Source organism: Pygocentrus nattereri, chromosome 3, assembly GCF_015220715.1.
Source record: "Pygocentrus nattereri isolate fPygNat1 chromosome 3, fPygNat1.pri, whole genome shotgun sequence".
NCBI classification, from domain to species: Eukaryota; Metazoa; Chordata; class Actinopteri; order Characiformes; family Serrasalmidae; genus Pygocentrus; species Pygocentrus nattereri.
The window spans coordinates 19,080,270-19,104,686 of NC_051213.1; the positions used below are offsets into that span (position 1 = coordinate 19,080,270).

Sequence of the window (24,417 nt, forward strand, 5' to 3'; positions counted from 1 at the left end):
TTTGCTCTTCAAGTTATTTGACATGGAGTGACCCCTGTGCTTTGCTGTTCTGTACTATCTTATCTTGTGCTGTGTTGTGTTGGTTGGGTTGTAGTTGGAGATGTGTGACAGACATGCTGGCTGTGTCTGCAGTAATTACAGATCCACTGTCAGATCCTCCCCCACAGTGACAGAGCTGGAGCCCTGCTGAAGAAGACACAGCTAGCTGATTAAACATCACCATGGCCTGGAAAGTTCACACACACATACACGTACACACAGACCCACAGTCTGAATCATCAGGAATTGGGAGTGTTTGATAACATGACTGGCTTTGCAGCCAAGCAAGAGCTTTTGTCAACTAAGCCAGATGAGGATGGATTTGTCTATAATGGCATTTAACTGGTTTCTGACAAAAGAGGGGCAAGTATGAGGAACCTTGTAAAAGGATAATTTTGCTAAAGAAAATTGAAGGTATTAGTCAACCGGTTACAGTACTTCTACAATCTAAGGTGTTTATACTCATTGTATTACTAAATAGCACTCCATGGTAGTCTTAGACAGCCAGTGCCTATGTCCTATCTTTATTTTAGAGTACAACATTTTTTACTTCTCTGCCTTTGTTCTTTTGCCCTATCACTACAGCTCTTATGTCTGCATTTCTTGTTTTTCATCATTTTCTTAAATTGAAAGTGGAGAGTATTATTGTACTTATGATAGTTGCTATCATCAGACTCTGAATATGGTGATCGACTATCTTCTTTTTTTCAAAACACTCTGTACTATAAATTGCAAGCTTGGGCTCATGTTTGCTAACAGTCTGTACTACAGTGAAAATCACTGAAACAGAAATCTCGAAAGCACTCTGACACCATGTCAGTAAGAAACCATATCAGTTTCATCCCAGCTGAAGCTTAAATTTAAGGTATCCATTTCAGCAATGTACTTTCATAACAAATAGTGAAATTGTTTGCTTCTATCAAAGGCTTAAAATACCATGCAAACTGTTTATGAATGGGAATTGAAAGATGTGTGTATACTCACCAGGCACTTTATTAGGAACACTGTGCTCATACTGGATAGGGCCTTTACTTTCGAAACACCCTAAATTCTTCATGGCACAGATTCCATAAGATGTTGGAAATATTCCTTTGAGATTCTGGTCCATTTTGATGTGATTACATTTATGCAATTCTTGCATTTTTCAGTCAAATTAGGGTGTTTTGCTTGAGCCCTGTATAAATCCTGTATAAATAAAATTAATGCGTGGCCACGCCTTATTAACACTTTGGAACGAGATCTTAATGCGTGGCTAAGACTTAGTAAGGCATGGGAATGAGATGATTTAGTCGTGGCCATGACTTAGTAAGGCATGGGAATGAGATCATGGTTTACTAAGTTAGGATGGCCACGCATTAGGATCTGATTCCCATTTACTAAGTCATGGACATGACTTAATTATCTCATTCCCATGCCTTACTAAGTTGTGGCCATGCATTATTTTTATTTATACAGGATGTCAAACTTGTTTTGTGACATGGAGCATTATCATGCTGGAATAGCCATTAGAAGATGAGTAAATTTTGACTATTAAGTAAAAAGCTGTGGCTAATGCATTTTTGGCATATTTGTAAATCTTGATCCTTCCTTCATAAAGGAATATGCCTTTTCTGGATGCTTCTTTTATATACAAGCATGATTACACTACCTGTTAAGGGTGTTTTTGTGATCATTTCACATCGTTACTAGTCTTAAAATGCCCCTGTCTCAACGAAAGAACGAGTTTCAGAATGAGTGTATGTTAAGCAAACAACTTTAAAGCTTATAGGACAAAATATTAAATATCTTGTCTTTGTAGTGTTGGTTCAAATACAGTAGTATTTATCACTGCTAAAACCACTACTTTCTGATCACATTGACTTCAGCTGAAATTTGAACCAACTGACAGATTTATGATAGTTTCATATTGAAAATTTTGCATTTTTTTTATTATGGCTGTTTTATAGAGCTTTGTATTTATGTCTTTTAAACTTATGGGAAAACTTTGTTTGTTCTGTACTATAACTGTCACGGTTTCCCCTTGTTCTTGGGTCTGTTTCTTGCCCTGTGTTGTAGCCATGTGCTTTCTGCCTTGTGCTTGTTTGTTTTTGTTTCTTGTGCTCTGCCTTTTCCCCGCCTTCCCCATTAGTATCTTCACCTTCTTCACCTCATCTTATGTTAGTCTGTCTTCTCCCTCTCCCAGGTGTTCCCCATTTGTTGTAACCTTTATCTAGCCCTTTGTTTTAGTCAGTGATTGTCTGGTCTACTTGTCACTCGTGACTTTGTCTTATGTTACTTTGTACTTTGCTAGTTTGTTTTTGTTATTAAAGTCTGCTTGCACTTAAATCCAGCCTCCCTGCGCATACCATACATGACAATAACCACATTCTTATCCCGTTCAGTTACATGTACTGTGGGAGGAATTCATAAAATCTCATTGTGAATGCAGACCTCTTAATAATTAAAGAGCTTAATGAATAAATAAACAGATTACAGCCACAACACATTGTGTTTAATGCATAAATTCAGCCCCTTTTTCTTTTAGGAGTGAATTGTTTCTGCAGAACGGCAGAGTTGGTCATCAGCGAGTTTGGAGAACTGGGCTGCTAGCCTGAGCTGTGCTGTCATTGCTATCTTGTGGGGTTTGCCCTGTCAAAACCATTTATTTCTTTAGCTCTAGAGGCAGGCTTCTGCCTTATAAATAATGCATGGAGTAATAATAAAGCCTTGTGACACCCAGAATAGCTGCTCCACGACCACCAGGGAGAAGAGAGGTAGCTTCAAGAGCATCCTTGGAAGGCTTTCTCAAAGCTGCTGGTGTTCATTTGAATTATTTGAGGTTTTAAACAAATCTACGTGTATCATATGCATAGGGGAAAGTGTCTTTTTCTTAGTTGATCTTTGGATTGGCTGAATGCAAGAGGGCAAGGCTGATTGCTGGATGGTCTGCCTATGAGGACAACCACTGGCTCATTGGTCTGCTAAATATTTTTGTTTTACTGGCCTTGTCCAATTCACCAGTTGTTTTATTGTTGTACGATAGTTTACTAAATCACATGGGGAGTAGTTTGTATGTCTTTCACGGCTGTCAAATCTGCACTGTTTTCTGTTTCTATGCAACGTTGATGAATGAGGGCCAGTACGTTTTCTAAGACAGGCAAACAAGTGATTACTTTGTCTTTAAATGGGTGTTTTAGAGACAAATAATGTGTCAGATTCTGTTTTTCACCCAGAACTACAGTATATGGTGTATGGATATTTTAATAATCTAAAAATGAAAATGCATGCTGGAGTGCAGGTGCGAATATGTGACCCATTATGGCCTACTTTTTCGGAGCCAGAACTTTGTCTGGTGGCTGGACACAGACACTGCTTACTTTGCACTCAGTAGTGTCCAGCTCTACAAACAGCAGATATGCCTTTGGTCTCCAATCACTGTGATGTTTCTCATTCCCAGAACTTACTCATCTGGATCAATGCACAGACAGATCAGGGTTTTTGCCTCCCCTGTTTATTTATCCAACGTTAAGCCTGTTTTGCCTGCTTGTCCACTCCTTTCTTCATATTGCCCTGCTGGTTTTATTCTGTATACATATGACCATGTTGTCCTTGCAGAACGAGGTTGAGATGTTTATATCCTTTGATGGCATCAGATTGGTTTTAACCACCTCAGGGCTGGCTATTTAAACGCTACTCCACACTTCATTAGTTTTCACAAAATAACAAAACAGAATACTAACTTTTCAAGGTGCCCACAGTTTAAAGTTGGCTTTTACATTAAGCTCAAAATGAAGCAGTTTGATGTAGGACTGATGGAACATGTTTGTTTTCTTTTAACCTTTTAACAGACTTGTTGTATCTCAGTTTGAAAACTGATTTATTTTTTATTATCTGTGCTAAAATTTCACATATAGAACAAAGTTTTCATACTGGCATAAACTGAAGGCAGAAACCTGTTTTCTTGTTCAAAATGCACTTTAACATATGTCTGAACTGCCAGTAGGGTTCAGCAGTTGAATTGTGTCAATATTTATGAGTGTTACTTTGCCCTAGTTATTGGGACATTGCTTGTGCAAGCTGGGGACAGTTATTCTATGAACAAACAAAACTTTGAGACTTTTTTTTCTTCCCTAAGCATCTCAGTGACACTGTGCAATGCCTGGTAATGGTGATCACATTTGCTGATAGAGCTCTGTGGGAAGCCTTAGCATAGCTCTTTGGAGAGAATTACTCATCGTGGCTTTGATGCTTTGACAGCCATGTCATGGCCAGTGCCTCTCTCAGGCAGTTAGACAGGCTTTAGAAACTCACACTGTGTCTATTTTAGCTGAAGATGCCTGTATGGCATGCAGTTTTGGGGAAAAAAAACATTTTTGAATGACTCCTACTTAAGGTTCACAAGGCATCATCTGTTATATTTCATCATACTTCACTCTTCAAAATAACTCTGAGATACTTATTCCAAAAAAGTGAAATGTCAGAAAATGTTTTTTTTTTAGCTCTTATAATGCTTTGCAAAAGTATTTAACCCACTTGAACCATCAGATTTGTCTGGATTACAAAGTACACTTTGATATTTTGTCTTGTGTTATATTGTATTTTAAAAGACTGACCCTCAACATTAATTAAAGCAATATTGGTTTTATAAAGAAATAAAATATTCTGACAAGAATTGGAAGTTGCCCCTGCCTTATGGAAGCGTCTGGTTTACACAAATTAAAAAAAACGCACTAATGATGATAGAATGGGCTTACAATTATTCTTTACTGTCAATTATTAAAGACTTTTTTTTCTGGATTAAAGACCATCTTAATTCAAGTAATTTAAGGACTGTGAATCTGAAGGAGACTATGAAAATGAAGACCAAAAAAGATTCTAAAAAAATAGAGATAGTAGTTAGAAGTCATAGACATGCTCAAGATGAGGAAAGGCAACCAAATAATATTCAAATGTTTAGATATCCGAGTGAGCAGTTTTGGATCAATTGTGAGGAAATAGAAGCTTCATCTAAAATGTAGGATAAGGTTTTATGGTCAGATGAGGCAAAAATTGAACTTTTTTATCAGAATTCAAAATATTGTGTGTGGCACAAACCTAACACGGCCTATTCCTCAACAAACACTTACATTTACTTGTATTTACATTAACAGCATTTAGCAGACGCTCTTATCCAAAGCGACTTACAGAAAGTGCTTTGCCTGTCTAGACAAAGTATCTTTGCTAGTTACAAACAGGTTAGAGAGAAAGCTAGTCGTGAGCTCAGATGCCGCTACAAAGTAACGTATGGAAGTGGTAGTATCATGTTATGCAGATGCTTTTCCTCAGCAGGGCTAGGTATGGATTTTGCAAAATTGAGGGATACAGAAAGACAACCTTCTTCAAATTGCTAAAAACTCTAAAGCTTGGAAGAAACTTCATCTATCAGCAGGACAGTGATCCCAAGCACAAGCCAATGCAACACAGAAGAGGTTAAGCAACAAAAAGATGAATGCTCCACTATGACCAGTCCAGAGCTCAATCCAGCAGTGAATCTGTCACTATGAAAATTGCCATCCACAAATGTCCTCCAACCTAAACAACCTAAGGCAAATCTGCCATGAAGAATTGGTGAATATCACTCCCAAGCAGTGTACAAAGGTGGTAGAAACTTACTCCAACAGACTTAAAGCAATTATTGCAGCTAAGGTAATTCTACCAAGTATTAGTCTGAAGGCTTTGGATACTTATGCAAACAGCATCTTTTTAAAGATCTGCTCTCATACCAAATTTTACTTTAAGAGCATATTGGTTTTCAATAAAAAGTACTGTCTGTACAGTCCATCTGTTGTTTGTAGTCCTGACAAATCTGATGCCATTTAGATGGGTTAAATACTTTTGCAAGGCTCTGTATTAAGCATCTACCTTGATGTAATAAGCATAACCTTGAGGTGACTACTGTTCAGAGCTAATCTGTGTCTAAGTTGATATCTTTCAGCACTGGTAAAATAGGCAATCACTAATAATACCTCTGTTCGGAGATTCAGGCATTAAAAGCTCTAAACTAGAACTGCTACGGTGATCTGATGTACTGCAGTAATTCGAGGTGGGAAATGAGACCTGTGGGTGGATGACATCATATCCTCCCACCACAAAGCCAGAGTTCCTCTTTTCCATTGGCTTCTTTTATTCTTTCCTGTTAAAAGACCTTAAAAGGAACCAAAAAAGACTTAGATGTCGTCTGTTCTTATTGCATTTGGTACTTCAGCATAAAATGTCTAGATTTTATTAACTAAATGTCACTGACTATTAAAGATGACCCTTTGGTTATAATGTATTCTTTCAGTTTTGTTTATGTTCAGATTTCAAGAGCATTGAAGAGCCATGATTTGTTGTGATTTTTACACAGCGCCATTTGTTCACAGTCTGTCTTTACTGTCAGGTGGTATTACACAAAGTGTTGAAGCTCAATCACATCAGGTGCAGCTATGTGTCTGATTCTTGAATCCGCTGTCCTTTTTGGGCCAATATGTAAAGCATTTTTTGATGTCTGAAGATACTTCACCTATTTTGCAGTGACCTGACAGATGTTGCACGCTTGGCTCAAATATTTTTGCATGTTTATATGAATGCAGCAAACCGTGTCTTCTGAAACAAAACAGTGAGCTTAAAGGAAGCAGTAACTTTTTTCTTCACAGTGAGAAGAGATAGGGGTGTGTTTAGTTTGGAAAAAAGAGAGATGGAGAGACAGGAAGTATGTGTGTATGCTGGAAGTAGAATGAGAGGGTGTTTTGTGTGTGTCTGTCCACAGGCATATTTATGATGGCTTTTTCCATAATTACAGATTCCTGCAAACATGCAGTGTCAATATATTAGGAAATGGGCTGTCTGCTGTGTATTTACTTATGTTGACCAAAATATTTTTCGGACTTCTGTGCGTTCCTTGCTTTCTGACAGACCAGAAACTTCTCATCCCACACAGTGGTTTTGTGGGAAATATAGACAAATATAAACAAGAAATGGTGGACCTTGTATGCCTGTGTGGTGTGGATAACTTATGGGCACAATAAGCAGAAAATATGTCGAGTGTTTCAGTATTTACTGTGCCCAAACTTTACCTCATTACAGCTTCCATTATAATGAAATATCTTATTTAAGCTCGTCAGAAATGTCTTTTGGAAATGAATAACTTATTGGTCTTTTTGACTGAAAATGACCAATGAGTTTTGCACAGTACTTTATTTCTCTTTAACTATTTCTCCCTCCCCTGGAAATGCAAAATTATGAATATGAGGAATGCCGGAAGTAAACATTTTTTAGTTCTCTGAGCAACTCTGACTTCTTAGGTTATTGTAAGGTCTCAGTGCTCTGATATGGATTTTCTGTGTATCTTTTAGGTCTGTATTTGTATTGCGCTCCTCTGGCAGTTATCATATTTATACAGTCAAATCCATCCTTTTCTCTATCACTCTATTCATTTCACTCCCTTACACCCTTATTCACATTTCAGTGGCTTTTGATAGCTCCATCATATCTGAGTTCATTATCAGTCCCATTTGTGTCTGATTCTGAAGTCTTTAACCAGCCTTCACATTTCACACTCAAGAGCAGATTCTCTCTTTCTCTCTCTCTCTCTCTCTCTCTCTCTCTGTCTCTCTCTGTCTCTTTTCCTTCCTTCCTTCCTTAAAATGTGAGTTTAGTTTCTGAGCCTGTAATATCTTCAAAACCAAAACTGCAATTAGAATTTGGTTTGTGTTCTCTTTTATGCATAAAAGCATATTTAACTTAAAGCACCAGTTCCACATTTAGAAAGCACATCAAAGCAGGGTGGTCTACCTGGTAAGCCAGTGATGTACACAGTGTCTGGTTTATGTGTTTGTGTGTATTTTGCTATAAAGAAATGGAAACAAGAATTTCCACTTGTGTGTTTCTTGTAAGTTTTATGTCTTGCTTTCAGATTGACAGCATCTCTGAATTTTCAGCTGTTCAGTGAGTTTCAGATTGCTTTAGACATTATTATTTAGAAGTAGATTTTTAAAAATGCAAATAATGTTACTATCTGACTCTTTGAGACAGTGAGTAGTTTCAGTTCGTACTTTATTCTGCGGTTGTTCACCTTGGTACATACTTCATTAATCTGTTTCAGTATTGATGTTTCAGTGAGGTCTGCGTCAGCTGTGTGTCTTTTGAATACAGGCACCATTTCCTGGCCGCTGGCTACACCACAACTTAAGTATAGCGTTGGTTTGATTAAAATGTTCCTTGTAATATCCCTCTGGGGCATCCATTCTTCAGTTGCCTTTAGAAGCTCTGCTTCAGAATATGATGAATGCAAGCAGTTTGTATTTTTGGGCATCAGGATAAAACCCAGAATAAATCTGGCATAAAAGAGGCAAACTTTGTGATTCACACCAAGATTTTTTTTTCTTATTTTCTTATTTATTCATTATACAGTATTATTTCAGTAGTTATTCCATAACTACAGAGAGTCTTCTACTATTCTCCTGTCAGTGTATTTTGGAAATATTTATTGCAAGATTCCATTCAATTCCATTGAATTTGTCATAATACGTGAAATGTTTCTTCATGCTATTGTAGATGTCAGAATATTTGATGCAGCTGTTTCTTAGTTCAGAGAAATTAATGCCATCTTTAAAAAAATAGATATTTGCTGCCTGGGTTCGATTCCCCGGCCGGGTGACCGGGGTCCTCTCTGTGTGGAGTTTGCATGTTCTCCCCGTGTCTGCGTGGGTTTCCTCCGGGTTCTCCGGTTTCCTCCCACAGTCCAAAGACATGCAGTCAGGCCAATTGGACATGTTAGATTGTCCCTAGGTGTGAGTGTGTGAGTGACTGTCTGTGTCTGTCTGTCTGCCCTGCGATGGACTGGCGACCTGTCCAGGGTGTATCCTGCCTTCCGCCCGAAGACTGCTGGGATAGGCTCCAGCATCCCCCCGCGACCCTGACGGAGAAGCGGCTTAGAAAATGGATGGATGGATGGATGGATATTTGCTTTTTTTTAATCTTAGAGCAATCTTAGAGAATCTAGAAAAGCACAAAGAAGATGCTGTATCAAGCCACAAAACTGTCACAAGAACAAAAATAAAACCAAGGCAGAAATATACCAGGTGTTTTTGGTCTGGTTATATTTTACATGCATTTTAAAATTAAGCTGTAGTAACAACCCAAGAAATCACTGTGCTATAGAGAGACTATAGACTCCTTCTATTAAATAGAGAACATTTAAGAAGATTATAGGTATAGGTAGTGGGAGAGGGAGGAGTAACACCATATTATTTTTCTCTGCTTGCTTGTGCATGGTGACAGAAAACTCATAAGATGTTTTAGAAGCCGGCAAAAGTCATCACATATTAATAGAAGATAAAAAAATGAATCTTTTAAGTGATGCATGATGAATCATGCTTACATTAACTATGCTTACAGGAGCATTATCTAGCAAGATTAAAAAAGGTCACTTTTGATGGTAGCTTGACATTACTTCACCTTTAAGCCGGGCATTCTCTAGCAAGTAAAATAATAGGTCAGAGCACATGGTAGGCCAGGATCCAGTCCTAGTGGACCACACTTCTGCATTTCACCTCTTTAAGCACATCTGATTCAATTAATCAGAAGATTAGGAAGATATTCATGAGTTGAATTCAGAGTGTTATACGAGGGAAACTGCAAATCTCTGCTGAGCTGTGGCCCTCCAGGACCAAATTTTTATTTAAGGTTAAAGATTAGGTAATGGATGGGAGACCTAATAATAATAGTAATAGTAATAATAATAATAATAAGAAGAAGAAGATGAAGAATGAAATAACATTTATCATACCAGTGGGAGCTCAGAGTACTTTATAATCGGGTGATAAAGCATAACAGTAATAGAAAAGTTCAGTATTAATGTGAAATCATTCAAAACAATGACACAGATCAAATTAAAAATATAAATGCCAAAGAGATGTGCAGTTTTAATGAAATGCTGAGTGAGATGTTTCTTACTCAGTGTGCACTGAGCTTGACAGTCTAATTTAAGGTGGAAAGTTCTACAGTTTAGATGCATAATAACCGAAAAAAGCCTCCCCACGTTTCCTGTATTTTACAGAAGACCAGATCTAAGATTATGAGTTGGAACATAAACAGACAGAAATTCTGTGATGCAAGCGGCTGCTAGTACTGCTGCATTTTATACAAGCTGTAGTGAATGGATTGCTTTCTTAGGAGGTCTAGTAAGAAGACTATTACAATGATCAACTCTGCTTGTAACAAATGCATGAACTCTGATACAGAAAAGGCTGAACTTCAGCAGTATTTCTCAAATGATAAAAAGTTACTTTTAGTGACTGCATTTACCCGTGAAATAAAACAGCGCTCAGAGTCAAAGCTAACACCCAGGTTTTGTACTTCAGGTTTGGGAGATAAAGGTGAAAGAACAAGCTTCTCATAAAGTTTTAGTACCAAAGATCGGTATTTCATTTTTTTTTCTTGATTTAGTTGTAAAAAATTGTCCCCTTAAAAATATCTGACACACAGCTGGTAAGCCTGTTGACAGAGTCTTGATTGTCAAAAGGAAATGTATAATTGCGTGTCATCAGCACAGCTATGAAAATGTATATCATACTTCCTAATGACATCTCATAGAGGTAACGTACAAAGAAATACTTTTTTTTTCCTTTTTTTTGAGGAATGATTTACCAGTGAAATCAAGAAATATCTATTTATTAAATATGATTTAAACCATACCAAGTAGTCAAGACGAGGAACTAGAATTTTGTGATCAACAGTATCAAAAAGATCCAATAAAAATAAGGATTAAGGATTTTGTGCATCACCACTAAGCCAGAGATAATTGAAAACACAAACCAAAGCTGTCTCAGTGCTTAGAACGAAAACCTGAAAAACTTTTCAAGTAATTTGTTTAATATTAGATGCACATTTGATTGATTGAAAACAACTTTTTCTAAGACTGAGCTTTAAAAAAAGAAAGGTTTAAAATCTGTCTAAAATGATGTAGTATAGAAGAATCAGTGCTACTCCTTTTAGAGCAGAGGCTTCACTAATTTTAAAAGCATCTGAAAAAGCACCTGTTGACAGAGAGCAGTTTACAATAGTTTAAACACAGTCTATAACCATCTTAAGGAGTGAAGTGGAAACAGGGTAAAAACCCTTAGTGGATGAGGTTAATCTGTTTAAAACAGTTGTAAGTTCCTGATAATTGGTAACAGAGAGATGTCATTACTGATGTAAGTGGCTTTTTAGGAATGTTGTAGGAGCTTGTTTCAGTTGAATGAGCTATGCTCTGTCTTATCAAGGCTATTTTATTTTGGATAGGAAATTCTTTGCAGGTAATAAAGAGAAACATCACTATTCAACACTAGTAGAAGAGGTAGCATTAATTGATCGGTCTGTGGTGGAAAAAAGAGCCTTGGTATTATCTTTGTTTATACTCCAGAGACATATGAGTGATCTTTTCATAGTTGTAGTAGAGATCTACTATTTGAAAATATTAAAATGTACCTGTGGTTTAGTTTTCTTCCATAAGCTCTCTGATTTATGATTTCTCTGGCGTATTTGCTCTTTCATCTGCAGATGTTTATAAGTATGTGAGTATTTTCTTCCATTTGACTGGTTTTTCAAGAGAATTTCAAGAGTTTCACTTAATATAGCATTTAGGTCAGAGACCAGAGCATTACAGGAAGGAGGCAGAACTGTATTCAATACACTGTTACAAATATTTAAACAGTCATGGGCAGACATTATCTTCTAAAAAAGCATTAGAGATAATAGGCATGCTTGTGTTTAAACCTTTAGTGATTACCAGATCCAGGATGTGATTGTAGCTTGTGAGCAGGGCTGCCCACATGCGGCTTCAAATCAACTGTCTCTAGAAGTCGAATTAATTCCTTTGCATTACTGTCTGATTAATTATTAATATCTAAGTTAACTCCCCAGAGACAAGAACTTATCATAGTACTAGGGTCTGTTAATTTGGATTTTATTTAGGGTGACGATTTCCTGCATATTATGTTTCTCTTATGTTACCCAAGGAAACTTTAGTTGTCTTAGCCCAGCTGGAAAGAAATCACTATAGACAAATGTTTTATGTAAATACTTATGTATTTAAGTCAAAGAAACTCTTGTATCTGCCAGAAAAGCACTGTGTGAACGAAAGATTGAACATCTGGCAACCCACAAGAATTATAACTGAACATCTGACATCCCTCAAGAATTATAACCAAACATCTGGCAACTCTTAGCTGGCCAAGATGCTTTACTTTGATAAGATTACTGTTTGATATTTTTGAAAAAATTCAATTGGCAGTACTGAAGGAAATATTGCTATACATTAGTGGATAACAGTGCCTTTAAATGTGCTATTATTTTAAAAATGTGTTTAATGTCAAGATTTCTTTGTTTATTTGTTTGTTTATTTATTTTTTAAATTATTTTTACAAATTTAGGATTTGGTCTTGGGGATGACCAACAAAAAATTTGTATCTTTTTATGTTAACATGATTGAAGATTTGCCTGCATTATATTAACCAAAATGAAACTCCTGATTTATCGACAGATAAATTATTAACAGAAGCACTCATCTGGATCTGAAATTGATTAAAATGCTTCCAACATACTGGGAAAAAAGTTGTCGTGATTGCTATTGATTGGTATAACTGCTCATTTGCATATTGCAATGTTCTGTGACATATAATTTGCAAAGACCAAAGTATTGCAATAATGACTGACAGTAGTGTAGCCCTAGGCTCCTCTTAGTTTATGTCTCTCGATTAAGTCCTACATCCACCAATTTCACTTTATATTGTAAAAGTAACATGTATAATTTTTAAAATGACACTGGTCCTAGGCATGTGATATGTAAATGTTTCATATCATGTGCCCTGCAGGCTTTTATTAGTAAATCATGCACAGAGACATGTTTACATAAAACATGAGAGAAGTGACATTTGGCAGAGAAGAGAGAGCTATTATTAGCTCATTTCACATGTACAGAAAGTGAGAGGAGAATGTTAAAAACTTTCAGCAGCAATACAAAGGTGCCTCTCCTCTCTGGGCTGCCTGACAAAATCCCTGCCCTTCTGACACCCAACATCTGGAAAAGTTTGTCAGTGAAGATTTTTTTTTTATTTGTAATACAAGGCCAAGTACTTGTGTCAGCGTGGAATAATTACATTTGCTTGGGGAAAAGAAAAAGTGTATTTAAAAGTAAATTTAAGAGGAAAATGTATTTAAGAGTAAAAAGTGTCTTTTTTTTTGTACAGGGAAAAATAAAGCTACCAAAAACGTCATTACAAGAGTCGCGCAATGTGACTTACAATAAAGCATTTTCCTGACAGCTTAACAGGGTTTAATCAGTGCTGGTCTGATCCAAAACCATCCAGCTGGGATGAATGTTTTTTAGTGATGGATAATTGCATTCAATCACATTGTTATTCCTCATATGCTTTAGATAGAGATTGCTATTTTTCTTGCTTTTCTGTTTTCTTATCTCCAGGTTGTTTTGCTAAGTGGCCATCTGGACAGTTGGGATGTAGGACAGGGGGCTATGGATGATGGAGGTGGAGTTGCTATTTCCTGGGAAGCCTTGTCTCTGGTCAAAGATCTGGGTAAGATGCTTTTAAAGAAACTATAGCAGGCTCCTTCTTTTCTTATAATGATGGAAACAATAATGGAATGGGCTGATGAACTGTTGTGTGCCAGTTTCAAACATGCAGAATCCTGTGAGCCCAGTGATGATAAATAGATGTGTGTTTGGGGTGATAAAATTGCCCACCGTATTTCTGATCACCCCTGTATCTCCCAGTGCAGTATACTGTCCATTTTCCCAATACATTCATTCAGATGAGGGGTTGCAAAAAGTTTTGCTTGGTAAAAAACAGCATTAAATGAGTGATATTTTCACACAGACCAAAAACAGAAAGAAACATTGCTTGTCGATGGTGCAGTTGTCAGCATCTTAAACAAATTAAGCATGTTGGTGGGTTTGTGTGTGAGGAGAACACATAATGTGGTAAAAATAACCATTACCTCTTACAAGTAAAGAACAGTTCCATTAACTAGCGTTTCACTAGCTAGCTTGTTTTGCTTGTGCTGTCATTTGTACTGTAGATTTTAAAAGAAGACTGACTAGAGGAAATTGGGGGCAGGTTTGTGACAGATTTCATCGCAGTCAAGTGTGTCAATTTTTCAGACATATATTTTTGTTATGAGATCACATCTGGTCCCGCGAGACGAATTAAACTGTTAATAATGTCCTTCTGTTTGAAAAAAGTGCACACGTCTTATAGTAGCCATTTTACCACACATCCATGATTAGTGTAAACCTGCATGTCAGTCCTTATTCAGTGCTGTAAGCGGTAACCTGTTGTTTCTGTCATGAAATAATAGAGAGAAAAAGTCTGTTCATACTGTTTATATCTAGCAAATTCAGTGCAACAAAAGTTTATCAAGGAGAAAAGTGATTCAAAGAGCAACTATTTGAATTGTTGAAAACATTTTTCTCAAACATTTTCTTAAGGGAATTGCGCACCACATTACAGATGCTTAAAATAGAGTAACAAGTTAAATAACACCAGAAGCTTGTTCTTCTTGAAAATCTGTGTAAGATGTTTTTTTTTCCAGAGAGCATAGCTACGTAAATAAAAGAGGAAGTTTATTTATTTATTTATTTATTTTTATGAACAAGAATTCAAAAGTTTTCCCTTTGAGTTTTGGTTCCTCTTCTTTTTCCTGCCACTGTTACCCTTGGTTTACTCATTAGAGGTTTGAACCCTGAGATTTCTGTAAAGCAGCTTTGTGACACTGTTATAAAAGGAGCACCAGAAATAGCACAGACTTGAATACCTATCATTACACCTGAAAGTCTCCTTCTGCAAGTAGTGATGACAATCAGCACAGTGTTTTTTTTTTGTCATCACAAATATCTGTCTACCTGAACATGCTCACAAACTGTCATATTTTCACAAAATGTCCTGATATCTGCAGCTGCTTTTAAAGAGGAAAATGGGGCCATTTTACTGGCCAAAGTTGATTTAAACCTTTTTGACAGCTGGAGGTGTCAAACAGCTTTACTTCTGGAACAGTTTTTGCTACCCTGGTCAGGTTTGTTGGACCAGAGAATGCTTGAACTTGTAGGACTGTGGGTCCCTCATATTACTGTTAATCATAAACAGAACTAAATTCATTGAGAAAAAGTGATATCATACATATATCATATCCTGTGAAATCCTATACTTATTTTCAAGTGAGAACAGAGAGTGTGTAGTCCAGACAGATGATCATAATTATAGTCCAGTTGGTGAGCATGACCTGTTCTGTCACAGTCTCCACTCTTAGCCTGTTCTTCTGCAGTGCTGCCATTCTTGGATGCATCAGCAGTGTTGCCATATGCGTGGGACAGTTTGAGTGTGAAGGCATAGTTGATTGTCCAACATGGTGTTTTTTATTCTAGAGTACCCAAGACTTAATGCTTCCTTGAGCAAAATGCCCAAGAAAGCATTGACTTTTAATGATAAGGCTGTCTGTGTGGGGAAGTATGGAGAAAAGCTTGTAAGTTATCTGCTAGAGGGCAATTTTATACTCTCAGTATAAACACAGTGCTTTTTACCTTCCATTTACATAGTTTCTAGATATGTTTTTGAGATCATATGCAACATGTATAGTACTGTGTAAAAGTCAAAGAGATCACCCTTCAGTTATTTAATTTCCAGTCAAAATGGCCATTAAGTATAAGTTGTTCTTTTTCAGGAGATCTTTCTGAGAATACTGCATAGGTAGATAATCCACTTACAAAAAAGGGGATGAATAATCAGAACTTTCCAAAATTGTTCAACCTAAAAACATCTAGGATAATAGCTGTGCAAAACCTTGTAGACTAAAACTCTCACCATCAAATGATTAGTTCTGGACAACTCAACATTATCTCAAAGGATGTGTAGCTGTCAGGAAGCCATTACTGAGAAAAGGAAGTTGCCAAAAAAAAGACAATCTGTGCTTGAACTCTGAAACTATATCTAGGAGCAACAGCGTGTTCTAAATATCTTCTAAAATTGAACTTTAGATGTGTTTACAAGAAACATGGTAATATATCTATATAGATTTCTCCATTAAAAACAAAATGTGGAGGATGTAAAAGGGCAAAGAGTGAATACACTATATACTGAAAATGTTGATATGTAGTTGTTAAGACTTTTAATTTTGCAATGTTGTTTTTTTTTTGTAATTTTCTGAGGCTTGTAATTCTCTGTTAAATATTGTTTCTGTTTTATTTTTTCCTGATGCTGAATAATGGATAACCATTTGGTCATTTGAATCAGAGTTTAAATGATGGGCGGTTTATGACTTTTGTACAGTACAGTATTTGCCTTGTTTTCAGTTCAAATTCCTCATTCCTCTGTCATTTACTTCATTGTTATGCTTGACTGACCTTGACCTTAGCCATGCACTGTAGCACTTGTAGTTTTGTTATGAAAGAACAGTGAAACAAACTACAGTTGGCTCATGCTGTCTCCTACATGGTCCCTAGGGCTTCGCCCAAAGAGAACACTCAGGACAGTGCTGTGGTCTGCTGAGGAAGCAGGGGGAGTGGGAGCTGCACAGTACTACGAACAACACAAAGTACATACCTTTCATCTCTTGATATAATGGGTGTATTATTAGAATAATGCATATGATGCATGTGATGCATGTGCTGTTCTGTCGATCTGCCTGCTTCCCAAAACAATCTCATTTTCTCCCTTTTACTCTCTCGCACACATACACTCACACACATTTTCGTTTGAAGTGGCATTTTTCCATTCAGATTTGTGTCTTTCTTGGTCTCTTCTGATGTAGGGTGAAACACATTAGTGTCCAGAATTTATCAGATCCAAAGTTTATGTAGTTATATATTCTTGCATGGAATGATTTAGCATACAGTTGGGATTGAAACTGCCTAGTAACTCTATACTGCTGAAGATTTTGTGGATTTACTATTGGATTTTGACTTTAGAGGATAATCAGAAATGGCACCAGCGAAGGGCCAAACAAAGTTCAAATACTGCATTTGGCCGGTAAGGCAACAGTTTTACTGTACTCCATCCAAATACATGGATGATGGATTGAATTTAACTTGATTTGGACTGCAAATGTGCACTATTGAAAATGAATCCAACCTCTTTCTTGTCTGAAAATCTTAGAGTAATTGACAGATGTATTATTATATCTGAATAATACGATCTTATTCCAGCCCCAGGAGACCATGTCTGTCCTCTATCCTGAAGATGAGGTTATTTTTTTAAAAGGATGCCTTTCATAAAGGTTGTTTCCATTATAGATGTATTAAAGTTACAGCTGTCTTTCTTTATGAATTGTGATGTGTGAGTTTGAGCTGCCAACCAAACCCCAGTTTCCCAAAAACAGTGTTCTGCATGAACCTTTCTTAAGAGTGTACATTGTAAAAGTGAGACTAAATGATCGAGATACACTATATGGCAAAAAGAATGTGAACACCTGACCATCACACCTATATGAGATTGCTAGGCATCAAAATCATGGGCATTAATTAATATGGAGTTTCCCCGCTTTGTGGCTATAACAGCCTCCGCTCTTCTGGGACGGCTTTCCACAAAATTTTGCAGTGTGTCTGTAGGAATCTATGCCCATTCAATCAAAAGAACATTTGTGAGGTTGGACGAGAAGGTCTGGCTCGCAATCAGCATTCCAGTTTATCCCAAAGGTGTTCAGTGGGGTTGAGGTCAGGGCTCTGTGCAGGCCACTAGAGTTCATCCACACCATATTTTATCAAACCGTGTCTTTTATGTACCTCACTTTGTGCACAGGGCACAGTCATGGTCAGATAGGAAAGGGACTTCTCCAAACTGTTGCCACAAAGTTAGAAAAATATAATTTTCTCAAATGTCTGTGTGCTGTAGCTTTAGCATTACCCTTCACTGGAACTAGGGGACCTAATCCAAACCCGGAAAAACAGTCCCAGGCTATTATCCCTCCTCCACCAAACTTGACTGTTGGCACTATGCATTCTATTATGTAGTGTGCTTCTGGCATCTACCAAACACATTTGTCTATCAGCTTACCAGATAGTGATGTGTGATTTATCACTCCAGAGAACAAGTTTTCACTATTCAGCAGCACCACTTCAGCCAACCCTTGCCATTAGGCTTGTGTGCCGCTGCTCAGCAATGGAAGCCCATGTCCTGAAGCTCCTGAGACTCAGTCTTTGTGCTGATTTTGGTTGCAGAGGCAGTTTGGAACTCTGTTCTGAATGATGCAACTGAGAACAGGCAATTTGTATGTGTTTTGCGCCTCATCACACAGCATTACTTTTCTGGTCGACTGATTCGTGGCTCAGCATTTGTTGCTCCAAGTTTCCATTTTACGATAATGGCAGAAAGTTCTTAAACTGGCTTGTGGCAAAGGGGGCATACTGTACAAGTTTCTTTTTTTAGACACTGATATCTTCAGGATGACCCACTCTACTGCCAATGTTTGTTTATGGAGATTTCAGGGCTATGTGTTTGGTTTTATTCATCCGTTAGCAATGGATGTAGCTGAAACACTTACACTAGCATGCATTATTTGAAATGCATGGATATTTTCTTGGACATGCCAGAGAAAGCTAGAAAAAGTGTGGACTTTTTCTGCTGGCTTTTGACTATTTGTGTGCTATATGTAAGATAAAAAGTGAACTGCGAGTTTTTGAGAACTAAAGTTTTGTCAATTCTGTTTACATCAGCGTTGTTCACTTTCATCAGGGTAAACCACAATTCATTATCAATCCCCTCAATGACTGAATCAGGTGAGTTGGAACAGGAAAAAACACTAAACCTTTCTGTGCTGTTCTTTGCTTATACGGAGCTCAGTGTGAAGCATACCCACTTAAATTATAACACACTCCAGTGCATTCCTTCACTACATCTTTTCAATAGACCATTGTGAAGGTTTATTTTTAATTCACTGCGAAAGAATAGACATTCAAAACTTACAAGCACTTGATTCACCGATTGACACCTTACATGACCAGCATCAAAAGTGAACTCTTTCCCTAGAATGTCATAATCATTTCTTTCTTCCCTCTATAGGGAAACATTTCAAACTTTGACCTGGTGATGGAGTCAGATCTGGGTACATTTGCACCCATTGGCCTACAGTTCACTGGCAGTGACAAAGCCAGAGCTATCATGAAGGAAGTAATGAAATTGCTGACACCAATCAATGTCACATCTCTGGAGGAGCATGGAGAAGGAACTGACATTGACATGTGGATGAAATCTGGTGTACCAGGTCAGTTTGAATGACAGGTTCTGTTTAATAAATCTTATCTGGTATGAGCAACAAAAACAGTTGTGTGTATAGACGTCTATCTAGCTTTTGGCCTGTTCTGTGTTTCAGATCATGTTAAAATTCTGTTTAAATTCATTTTGAGTACTTCTCTCAGCAGGCATCAGTGTCAAAGGCAGTGATACACTGTGTTGATTTTGCACTGACTTCATAATTTGTGCTAAGAGACTACAATTTCATTATCTCTAATGCTCTTTGTGATATACTGATACTGACTGTTCATTAGTGTGTTCATTCATTTCACTTTTTGTCAGTCACACAGCAGTTTGTCACTGAGCACAGTACACTGTAACTGCATGTTTGCATCCAAAAGCTAAACTTACTTAAACCATTAATAGTTGTACATGCCTTCTGAGTAAGACCTCAGTAGCATACTTTACCTTCTGTTCAAGAAATAGAGCCAGTCAACCTTCAATACATGTCATCTTCCACACAGGCAATTTCATTTGTGCAGTGAAGCTATTGTGCTTTGCTTGCTCAGGACTTGAAGGACCTGCACCAGTGGCAGTCTAATGACTGAAAAAGTGACATTAATTGTTCAAGCAAAAATCCATGAAAATAGCAATATATCTTACTTCAGATACTTGGCTAGAGAGAGGAAAGCTCAGATATGTGCCACTGCAGGGACAGGGTTGGACAGACACAATGAAGAGCCTCTATTAGAGCTCTGAGGAATTCACACCCACCAGACAGACCCACTTTTAATGGCAGCATCAGTGCTCATTTCTGTCATTATCCAAGTTACAGTTTGACTTTTGAGTCATCTTTTAGATTAAAAAACTGACAGAATTATCTGCACCAAACAGTGTTAACGAAGAACGGCCACCAAAGAATGTTAAAACGTACTGATAACCTTGGCTACTGCTGAACCTGCAGGGGTGAAAAATATTTAAATGATTGTACTTCATCACTAGTAAGTATTATTTTGAAAGATTTGCACTGTACTTGATTATTATTAAAATGGATTTTTGTGCCTGGGATAGGCTCCAGCACCCCCCGCAACCCTGGCGGAGAAGCGGCTTAGAAAATGGTTGGATGGATGGATTTTTGTGTATTTCTACTTACATTTACATTACATTTCCAAGAAAAAAAACAGATTTTACCCCTTATGTTTTCATTTAGACCTCCAAAGTATTTGTTACAAATCTTTAACCGTGAGATTTTTTTTCTTTCTTGTCAAGTTCCTGTGTTTTTTGTTCTCCCCAAATTCATATCACTGCCCAATGAAGCTGCCTAATTTATCTTAGTGCAAAAAAACAGTACTACTCATTAGTCACAGCAGTTTGAAGGGGTTAAGGCAAGACAGGGTTATACAGAGTGTGACCAGCTTATCCACAGTGTTGAAGCTGACTAATTAATTTTATGTGTTACTATTTACTATTTATACCATTTACTTTTTCATTTTTTATAGTTTCCACCAAGTATATTTTTGGCTCCATACATCCATTTTTTATTGAGAATGAGGGCTTTTTTACCCCAGTTACACAAGCTTTAACTGTTTTCCTGCTGTACAAAATATTCTTTCACCAATATCAGATAGATTTGCAGTGACATCACCTGAGGATTATGGAAAATGTGAAGCATGCATGGAGACTAGGGAAATGTATAGAGAATTTGACTGCTCTGCTGTGAGTCAAAGCCAACATGTTAAACAAATGAGTCATACATACATGCACAGCTGTCCAAACATCTACTGCTACACAGAACAACTACAATGAGATGACTTTCCCCCCTTATAAGAGCATTTTGTGGAGCATTTGAGGTGTGTTCTTGTAATCTTGAGTTGATCTGTAGTGTTCTTCCTTCAGTGAGCGAGTGTCTGTTGTCAGCTCTCTATGGACTGGCGTTGGTAATGCTCTTTTCCTCTCTTTAACTCTGCGTAATGTGCAAAGCCAGTTTGGACTTCATTTGATATGTAAAGGTATTTTGGATAAAAAATAAAGTAAGCACTTTATCTCCACAACTTAACTTTAACATTTAAAGACTGTGGACAGTTAGGGTACCATGTAAGTTCTACACAGCTCTGTAGAGTGTCAGAGTAGACTTAAAAGAAGGCTCAGCAAACAGCTTCCTATTGTAAAGGCTATGCAAGACTTTGTTGCTGCTGTTTCTTGAAGAATAGCTGAGGCTTCTGGATGGAGCTATTCCCATCTGGAAACAGTAGAGAAACTGGAGAACTCTTTAACTGTAAACACATGCTTTTGACTCCTATGTTGCCAGTTCCCATTCATCCGAGAAACATACAGAATCTGCTGAGAGTAGAATGGAAAATGTTCCTCAAGTGTTCCTTCTGATACTGATATCAGGACTGTTATTCGTAGATAACCGCATTATATGTTTAACTTGTGACTGAGCTGACCACTGATTTCATTAGTGTATACATATTACTCCAGTGGCCATCTTTTAAGGTTCTGGTCCAAAACATAAACAATAAAAGTAGGAGAGGAAAGGAATTGTATGCTCCACAGAATGAATGCAAAAAATATTGGATAGCATTTTGACAGTTTGACATTTGTCATTTTTTTTCTCTTTCCTTTTTGGTTGTAAATTTTTCAGGCATCAAATAGCCTTCAAGCAGAGGTGGAGCCTAAAACTATACTTAAGTAAAAGTATTGAAGCCTTTGTGAAATAATTACTCATGCAAAAGTATCTTTTCAAAAACAGAAGTATAAAAGGTAGAAGTGCAAAAAAATACAGTAGCTTGTACAGAAAGTACAAGCCCATTAAAAGTATGCTTGTGTAAGTGAGTAACTGTACAAGCTACTAGGGCTGCACTGATATAGGAATTGTGTGACGATGCTGATATCCTGTAGTTTTCATGCATCTCCCAATGTCAATATATAAACATTTATAAAATGTAGCATTTGGAACCACATCTACTTGCATTAGGGTTACAGAGAAATATCAAATTTCTTCTGGACATTACAAATATGTACACCAATATCTTAGTGTGGTGTAGTGTCACCTAAACATTCCGCTCTTGCAGAGTACGGTAAATACGTCATCATCAAATAATGGTTTGAAATATCAGTGAAATCTAAACTTCTTTCTGATATCAATATATTTTTAATATCTGTCCATACTAATATGATTCCATTGTGTATATCCCTAGCAGTGAACGATTGTCTGTTGCAAATGGGGTGCAATCCAGTGACTTACAAATACTACAAATGCAAATAATGCTCTCCTGCCAAAGTAGTTATTGAAGTAGTCAAGTGTAGTGGTTTACCCATGAGGCTCTAATTTTTTTTTTGCCTTTGCTGTGATCTCATGGCGACAAATATAAATCTCACAGGTTTTCACACTCTTAAAAGTAAATGTAAAATTCTGGTATGCTATGCAGTTTTGGCACAGGACCAGCAATAGGGGTCTCAATTTTTACCAAAGTCTACAGGTGATTTTTCACCTTTTTCCCTATAGCTATGAGATCGTCATTGACAGGTAAGAATTATATTGATATAAAAGGTATAGAAAATTTTAGTGGTACTGTCGAAGTATATTGCACAAAGTCTGTTTATCTGCGAGAGTTTTACTGTTTGCATAATAGGAAACACTTCAGACTTCTCTCTGCGCTGCCTTTTGAAAATTGGTTCCTGATATGCGTGATTAACCATGTATTTCAACCTCTGTTTCCCATGCCAGGTGCTAGCCTGCATACAGCAGACAGCAAGTACTTCTGGTTCCACCACTCTCAAGGTGACACAATGACAGTCCAGGACCCAGGAGAGATGAACCTGTGCTCGGCTGTGTGGGCTGTCGTGGCCTATGTTGTGGCAGACCTTGATGAGATGCTCCCCAGATAGCACTCTGTTTCCAGATCTATACTAGACCTACCCCAACAGCTTCAATATAGAGTCTGATTGGAGAGAGTTTGATTAAGCGTAGGCCAATGTGTTGACAAACTACAGTAAATTTCAACAAATATTCATCAGGCAATTACCACTATTCAGTCTAAGATGTATTGTAATTTTCTACTAGACAAATTGCAACCTTTATACTGTAATATACTGTATTTGTAAATGAAGCTTATAAATAATGTACAAATAACATTAAATCTTTGTTCACTCGTGACCCTCAACAGTCAGCAACCTGTCTTCATTTATTGTGCTGTGTTTCAGTATTTTCTATACTATATTTTTGGCGATAAAGTTTCATCTAACTTCATGAAAGCATCGTAGCCCATAGATCATCATGAAATGTTTATGCAACTATAACTTTGAACATAACATCCTGAACACATGATCTAAACACTGATTCTGAGAAGCTTCACACTCAGTGATATGCAGTTCCTTTTCTCTGAAAACAGAAGTACATGTCTAAAACTGTCTTCACACTTTGTATAGAAAAGTGCTGCCTGGAGCATTTCTTATGCTAATAAGAAAAAGACAATTATAGCCATAATGACACTGTTTCCACCAAATTCTGCCTTGTATGTGTAACGTGGAGCGAGGTAGTGGACGCATGTGTGGAGGTAAACGACTTTTATTGAGGGCAAATCTAAAATCAGGGTCCTAACGGTCCAGGGTCAAAGAGCCGATACGTACAGATTGAGTTTTTGACATGACAAACAGCTGGATACGGCAAACACCACCAACACGACCAGAACACAACGACCAGCAAAAACAAAGGGCAAACACAGGGCTTAAATACACAGGGGCAATGAGAGACAGGTGAAAACAATCAAGGGCGGACTTACAAAACCAAAACATGAACACATGGACAGGACTGGGTGGGGCCAATCGTGACAGTATGTGATTTTACTGGGTGTGAGGGTAGAGTGAATGTTGGTGGGCTGCTCAATGAAATATGAATGAAATAAACAAATGCTGTCCTTAAATTTAATCAAACTGTCTGATTTGCCCCTCTATCTGTCTAGCTAGCCAACAGCTGAAAATATTGGATTGTGTTCAGACTAGGGCTGCGTCCAAAACCGCATATTATTATACTATACGTATTATACAGATGAATGCACTTGTGATAGTGGCATAGTAGTTTTGATGTACTAATTAGCCTGGCAGTGCATGGTTTGGACACAGCATATGTGTTATTGAAATGTCTACTGAACAGCAGAAA

At 37.4% G+C, this 24,417-nt stretch overlaps 1 protein-coding gene across 2 annotated transcripts in view; it reads left to right on the top strand.

Annotated features, from left to right (window-relative positions):
- The window catches only part of LOC108428996 (carboxypeptidase Q), a 35,048-nt gene extending 11,626 nt beyond the window's left edge, over positions 1–23,422 (top strand). Inside the window, exons 5-8 of one of the 2 annotated variants that reach the window (XM_017700426.2) lie at positions 13,502–13,613; positions 16,532–16,623; positions 19,086–19,287; positions 22,987–23,422. In XM_017700426.2, the coding sequence (XP_017555915.1) occupies positions 13,502–13,613; positions 16,532–16,623; positions 19,086–19,287; positions 22,987–23,147 (567 nt within the window). In that variant the 3' untranslated portion in view covers positions 23,148–23,422. The remainder of the gene's footprint in view (positions 1–13,501; positions 13,614–16,531; positions 16,624–19,085; positions 19,288–22,986) is intronic. The other variant, XM_017700427.2, reaches the window with a different exon arrangement.
- Positions 23,423–24,417: the final 995 nt, after the last annotated feature.